The 7,432-nt window shown below is 39.4% G+C and overlaps 1 protein-coding gene across 5 annotated transcripts in view; it reads left to right on the top strand.

The window, feature by feature from the left end:
• The window catches only part of NEK10 (NIMA related kinase 10), a 189,863-nt gene that overhangs the window by 23,942 nt on the left and 158,489 nt on the right, over window positions 1–7,432 (top strand). For 4 of the 5 annotated variants that reach the window (XR_001517765.2, XM_015596827.2, XM_015596825.2 and 1 more), the window contains one exon: window positions 545–643. Coding sequence is in view for 3 of the 5 variants with exons in the window: in XM_015596827.2 (XP_015452313.1) it covers window positions 545–643 (99 nt within the window). In the remaining 2 variants the exon portion in view is untranslated. Of the gene's footprint in view, window positions 1–544; window positions 644–6,762; window positions 7,022–7,432 lie in introns of those variants that run through there. The other variant, XM_025039081.1, reaches the window with a different exon arrangement.

The following is a 7,432-nucleotide window of genomic DNA, read 5'->3' as shown; positions in this document are numbered from 1 at the left end:
CTTTGTTACACACACACACACACACACACACACACACACACACACAGAGTTAGCACCATAAAAATTCTCAGGGTTGAAGGCATGTAGACTGTGTTTAATAAATCTCTACAAGGAAATATGCATGACGACCACTGGTGTTAAAAGCTATTGCAGCCAGTGAGGTTGTGGTGGGCAAAAAAGTGAAAAGAGAGAATTCTCTGCCTACTGCATAGCTCTCTAGACAATGTGACTCAATCGTTCTTTCTCTCTGCAAACCCTTATCTTCCCTCTGGCCAATTTTAGCTATGAAGTGTTTATAAGGAATAATTTAGTTAATACGGTAAAATGAAATATATATGCTTGACAATAGTTTTTAATATTCACTTTATAACTGAATTTCTATTCTTTATTTTAACAATCGATAGTTGCCTTTAGCAATATATTTAAACCCAAGAATCCTTCAATATTTGCATGAATACAGGTGATCTTTCTCTGTGCACTGGTAACTTGGAGGCAGCCTAAATAATTTTTATTATAAAATACTTTCCTTTTTTTTTCATCTCAGTATAAACTACAAGAATGAGAGGAATTTCAGCAAGCATCCCCAGCATAAACTATTTCAGGAGATCTTTACAGCCTTGGTGAAAAATAGACTCATATGCAGGTAAGATTATCACAGGAAAGACAGACATTAACCCAAGAATGGCATATTTTATATATCTCTTGCATATGTTTTGAAGCAGTTTACAAGATTGAATACAACATACTTAATGGATAATACAGAGCAAAGGTCATTTAGAAGGATGTGAATGAATAGGCATTGCAGATAATCTTGTTAAAATCATCCTGGTTAGGTAGTGAATTTAGCTGAATTTTATGATAAATAAGGTAAAATGAGAAAACACCCAAGTTACACTGTTTTTCTTATTTTGAGTTTGGATTCTCAAGAGGAGTTTATTTCCTGGGTCCTTATGTAAGAGACATCTGGTAAAACTTGCCAACATCTTCACAGTACATTTCTATAGTCTACATAGGAACGAATTAAGTGGGCTGCCCCAGCCTGGACCTCAGGGAAAGGATGAGCGTATACCATTCAGCCACAACCTGATGATGATGTTACATCTCAGGGTCAAAGCAAATTTCTTTCTTTTGCTTGCCTTTGTCTTGACACAGATGCAATGTGGGACTGTAGAGAAGGATTAGTTAGCAAGTCTTCTAGATTCTCGTTTGCAAATATGAGGGGTTTTTAGTGAGCCATTGACTGCTGCCAGCTCTCATTTTAAGCAAACCAGAAGGGTTAGAAAATTCAATCCTGGCTTTCCTGCTGCCAGGTATGAAGGAGGCTTCCAGTTTTCTGTCATAATTGGACCTGGCCTTCTACTCTTCCCAGGAGGCCCAGACTCTCTCTCCACAAGCACTTGCTAAAAAAAATGCCTATGAAAACTTCGAATTTTCCCCACTACTTTGAGACTTGATTGAAATATCTGAATTTTCTCCCAGTTAGATGAGAAAAAAATTACTCCTATTGTGGAAAATAAGAGAAACAATGATAATTTAATGCTTTGACCAAAATAAAACTCTGACAGTCCAGTGCAATCAATGACTTTAAGTAGAACATCATCTCAATGGGTCCTCCATGATGAATCAGCTACTAAATACATGCCTAAGTGGTGACTTAATGATTTGATCATTAAGACAGAGTTATTTAGTGTTACGTATTTAAGTACTAGGCGGTGACTACTATATATATTGGTTTAGTTTAAAGCAACCCAGGATTGGAATCACAATTGTCATACTTTTGAGTTTAGTTTAAGCAGAGGATTATTAAACTGGCTCAGATGATACAAGAAGTCTAGGATCTTTACCAAAGTTATGTAATTGGGTCAGTGCTCAGTTCTTGACAGTATAAGCAAAGATTATTGAAAGATTAATGAACATCGCAAAGGACCCAAGGTTGTTCTGGGCTGTTTCTTCTCAAGCTTGAACAGAGTGAAGCAATAGTCCATAGCTGAATAATTATGTCTGAGTTGGTATTAGAAAATGAAGTTATTTAATTTGTTTTGAAGATAACTATTGTGGACTCTTCAAGGGATGTTCAGAAGGCTATTCGTCAGGTCGGTACTTTGGGAAAGGAAGCAGAGTTTCTATATTAAAAATGTAGAGACCTCACTATGTTCCTACACTGAAGGCACTAGATGCAGATATTGTCAGGGAAAATAACTGGGCAAGGGTTGGCATCCAACAGTTGAAAAAGATCTTAATAATTCCCAAAGGGATCTCTTGTCAGGACCTTTTCAACTTCTTAGTGATTAATGAGGCATCTTATATTGGATGGCATTACTGGCTTGCAATATGAGCAGTCCCTGGAAATCTTCAGTCCAGTAAGAGATGATTATAGATCTCTTTGCTTTCATAGTACCAGAAGGAATTTAGGAATGTCGAACATCAAGAGCATCTTTTTATGTCATCCTTTGGCTGCTGACAGATTGGTATGTTCAGTTCTATTCTAAAAGCAGGGCTGAGAAAAAGATGACTTAAGTCTAATGGTCTTCCATTGTTTCTCACCCCATATAACCTTGCTAAGTTGGCCAGAATTACATTTTCTTTTTCCTTAAACTTTAGAATTAGAGAAGAATTACATCTCATGGCCTTTTCTGGTATATCTTCCTATCCCCTTTATTTGTGAGCATCAGAGTTAGTGTTGACTGGAAGGCTTGGATTCAATTCATTAAAAAGATTGTTGAGCATCTACTATGTGCAAAGAAGAGAGAGAGTGCAAATGGCAGAGAAGGAAGAGTGGGCGAATATACAAAGATGAATAGGACGTGTGGTCCTTTTCTTTCTAGGGACTCAGAGTCTGCTATGGTCAGCTAAACAGTTACCCACTTTCTCAGTATAAGGGAAAATGTGCTAAATAGAAAATATATTAAGACCACCAAAGGCTGGACGAGATTGGAGGGTGTGGACTTTGGTCTATGATCCAATTCTGTTCGTAGACAAGATTGGAATGTTCAGAATGTTACGCCATTCAATTTTAACTCAAGAATATGGCTGATTGGGAATTTAGTCTAATCTGTGAAGTGGGAGCCCTTTCCACTCCTCTCTGGATTTATGCCCAATGGGTGTTGTTCTCGTTTCTCTTCTGTTTTACTCTGCCCAGCTGTAATCTTCCCCTAAACCACATAGCTGGAGGCCTCCTTTCTGGGTTCTTTCTCTAAGTTTGACCTGTGATTACCCCTTGTTCTCAGACATGAGATTGCCAGGTGGCATCTGAAACGAAACAGGACTTGTTAATCTGGAGTCAGATAAAGTAACACTGCAAACACTCCATGGTAGATCTCAAAGGGCAAGTGAAAGCATTGCCTCTGGATCTGAGGTTACCCCTGGTTACACATGGTAATGAATCTTGATGTTCCGTCAAGGTTTCGGAAGCCAATTTTGATCTTCCAATTTTTCTTTCTGTTATAACGTCATTTGTCTATGGTAGAGTCTGCTGTTAGAAAGTAAATCTACCTCTTTTTTTCTCATCTGGAGGAAAGTAGAAAGAAAGTACAAAGGGTGCTTGGTATCCAAGAAGAGGTTGTTATGAGGTTCTGTAGAGAAGTAAAAGTTGTCACAAAATTGACATATTTCCCAGTTAACTGACCACTTATAAAATTGACCTCTACTCAGATATCTCTTCTGTGTGTCTGTTTCTCTGAGCTCCCTCTCTGTTCGTCCATTCCTAGGAAGGTGAGAGGAAAGGACCAGAAGTTAGGATGCAGAGGCAATATCTTCATTGTCTTGATTAACTTCTTAAAATATATGAAGTTGATGAAGAGATGCTTTTTCTGTGATTTTATCTCATCAGGTAGTAGAAAGGCCAAAAGGGGACTTTGAAGGCTCCCTCCTTGCCTAGGAAAAGAGAAGCCTGTCACCTTGATAAAGTCTGTCAGATAGTTCAAACCTCCCTGGAGAGGTTCCCAAAGTTTCAGATTTGGGTTTTCAGGTACTTAAAAAAAAAACTTGTAATGGCCAGGGTAAAATTCTAGTTTCTTAACTAGTTCATTGAATTCTTTGAGATCTTGTTCCTTCTTGGCCTTATCTCTTGATTCTTCCCACTGCATCCTTTGGGCTCACCAAGGTCAGAGCGACCACTCATTGTTCTTGTAAAGTTAATCTCTTTCGTCTGGCCTATGCTCATCCTTGCCTAAAGCCTACTGCCCCTCTTCTTTCCCTTCCTGAGTGTTCTGACCCCTCAACTGGCCCTGCCTCTCCACTTCCTCCCATGGCTCTGGGCCTGTGTCCCTCCCCACTACACACTGAGTTGAAAGCAGGACTTGAATCTTTTATCCCCAGGATCTTTTATCCCCAACTGAAGCCATTGACGCTGGTTTTATTGGAGATCATGGAGGCTGATCTTCTTCATAAAGTAGAATTTCTTTGCATTAAATTGTTTTATCACTGTAAAGAGTCTGAAAAATACAGAAAAATATAAAAAATGAAAATTTATCCTTTATATCACTCTTAGAAAGAAATACATGATCTCTTGTTATATTTTCTTCTAATCTTTTTTTTAATTCTATGCTTTTTTCCTCCTCAACTTCTATGAGAGATTATTATACACATACAAAATTGTATTCTGCTTTTATTTAGAGTCGAGTTTTTAAAAGAACTAGATCATTGGCTAAGAATCCTTTATAATCTTGTCATTTTGTTCCGCTTTTGCCTGAAGTTTTATAACCTTAAATGTATAAAGGAAGAAAATAAACATCAGGAACTTGGGATCTCATGTAATCCTCAAGTAAGAATGATGATTCTTCTTCCCATAACTTAATCTGGAGCAAATATCTAGCTCTTACATTTTTATTTCTCCTGAAATGTTATTTAGAGTTTATTCCAAACTTAAAATGTGTACACACACAAACACACACACACACACACACACACATGTGTGTATATATACACAGAAAACAGTATCCAATTATAGAGGTGGAATGGACCCTGAAATAAAAATCTAGCCCAGCCTCTTTTGATAGATGAAGTAGCTGAGAGGTTAGGGACAAGCCCTGGGTCCCGCAGCAATGGTATTCTTTTCTCCTCCGCCTCGCTGATTACCTGATTCTTTATTTATCCAACTATATTTAAATTTTGTTTTTAGTTTCGCTCCACAGAAAATTATCATTTCAATAATCATGTTCTCTCTTTTTCACTATTTACTGCTTCTTGCGAAACTCATTCACTCAGATGTGTAAGAAGCATGAAATTAAAATGTTTCCACCTTCTCAGGAAAGGACTTCTTGTTCCTTGGCCACATGTAACCACTAGAACCAGTTTTAACCTGGCCAAATCAATAAATGGCAGTTTACCATCAGTACATGAGCTTCTGAAAACTGGGCAATAAGCGACAGACACATATGTTCCAGAAACCACATTCCTACGGCTAAAATCAACCAATCTCCAAACACTCCCATTTACGAAACTCGTCCCATCCTGGAACTGCTCTATGAGCTTTGCTCTGAGAGACTGTGCCTTATCCGTATATGTCTCTCTCGCTGGCAGTTTGTCCTTTGTTTCACTTATTGATTGGTGGACCCCTTCATTGGGCATCTCAAAGTTAACTTGCCCAGTAGGACTTCTGATTTTTCTCACTCTACTTGCCTTCCCTTCAGCTTTAATCTTCCCCACCTATTAACCTAGTCCCAGCTGCTGTCACCTCCTGCTTGGCCTGTTTCAGAAGGCTAACAGGGCTCCCTGCTTTGATCCTTGGCTCCCTAAACTGTTCTTAACACCATATCCAAAAGGATGCTTTCAAAATCTCTGTCAGATCATGTCAGTCCTCTACTTAAAGCCTTCCAGTGACTTTCCAAAATAAAAAGTCCAAAGTCCCTATTTGTAGTCTACAAAGCCCTGCAGATCTGGCTCCTGCTAGCTCTCTCTGACTTCAATCCTGTCACTCTGCTCCAGCCCCATGGGCACCTTTTCCTTTCCTTGTACAAACCACCACACCCCCTGCTCAGGGTTAAGTAACTTGTTATTCGTACCTAGACTCTCTCTTCAATGCTCAGATGCTAATCTTATCAGAGAACCCTGCTGGTCCTAAAATAGCATCCCCCCGTCCACTCGCCAGACCCTTAACCTTTGTAGTTCTACACTGGTCACCACCTGATATACATTTTTTATTTGTGTGTGTGCACGTGTGTGTGTGTGTGTGTGTGTGTGTATTATCTATCTTCTTTAGAAGGTAAGCTTTATGAACACAAGTACGTGCTTTTGTCCTGCGCTGCATCCCTGGGTGTGTAACACCGCCTGGCTCCTAGTAGGTGATTAGTAAATATTGGAAAGTGTTCTACCTCTGAAACTTTCATCAACTATATAGAAGAAACTCCCAGAAGACAGTCTTTTCTGCTCAATAGTTCTCTGAGTTTAGGGACCAGCATGATTCATTGGACGGACTGCTGACTGGGTGCCCATTCTGGGATAGGTTTGGTGGGAGACACAGAGGAAGAACAAAGACCCATTAATAAGAATGGAACACGTCAGTAAAGATTCTTTGAATATTAATTTGTGATTAATTTCTTCCTATTCTTATTTCTAGGTTTTACATGTCTTTTTTGATGTTAATTCTATTTTTTTCAACTATATAAAAAAAATAGGGCTCTGTCTTATGAATTTGAGGTCGTATTTATTTTGAAGCAGGCTTGAATTCTTCCAATTTAAAATTTTGAGTCAAAGGTGGAAGTTTTTTCTTTTTGTCGTTTTTGTTGTTTGTGTTAACGAAAACAGAGCTACAACGTGGAAAGGGAAATCTAAATAACACCCTACTATGAAGTCGCTGCTTATTCGGAGTGAAGGACAGAGGGAAGCGTGTGACAAATGGGGAGAGAGGCTGTAACCTCTGGCATTTGCATCAGCCCCTGATAACCCCGGATAACCCCGGACCACTTGACTCTCTCATTTATCTTGGTGCTTGCAGCGTTATTCAATATTCAGTACCATCGTGTCGTGACCAATTTCTACATGAAGCTCTCACATCGCATATTGTTTTTTTCCACTGTGCAAGGTGAAACCCCAAGTACCCTTTTCTCCTTTCAAATATGGTGTCTCTGGTGATATTATTTTTCCTTCTCTTTTTATATTGATAGAGAGTGGCATCTGATGCTGAAAGTGATATGGCAGGTGGTCATAGACAAAGGCCGTGGGAGTTGGTCACGCTGCCATGTATTAATAGTCCTGTGAAAGCAGTGGCAAAAGTGCAGTCACAAGAGGGGTTACGTGTTTGCCAGCTTATGAATCTGCCACTGTGTGGTTGCTATATTGGGACGCGTCCTCCAGGGAACCACTGTCTTCACAGACAGACAAGCTTTTCAAGCTGCCTTAAAGGATCCTCCCCCGCCTCCCACTGTGCCGAACACTCCTGTTCCCATAGTAAACGTGTTTGAAGAGTCACTTTCTCTTCAGTCTTCCCTCGTGT

Source organism: Pteropus alecto, unplaced genomic scaffold, assembly GCF_000325575.1.
Source record: "Pteropus alecto unplaced genomic scaffold, ASM32557v1 scaffold10, whole genome shotgun sequence".
In the NCBI taxonomy this organism is placed as follows: Eukaryota; Metazoa; Chordata; class Mammalia; order Chiroptera; family Pteropodidae; genus Pteropus; species Pteropus alecto.
Note: the sequence above shows the minus strand (reverse complement) of the source record. Positions and strands in the feature narration are given on the sequence as shown.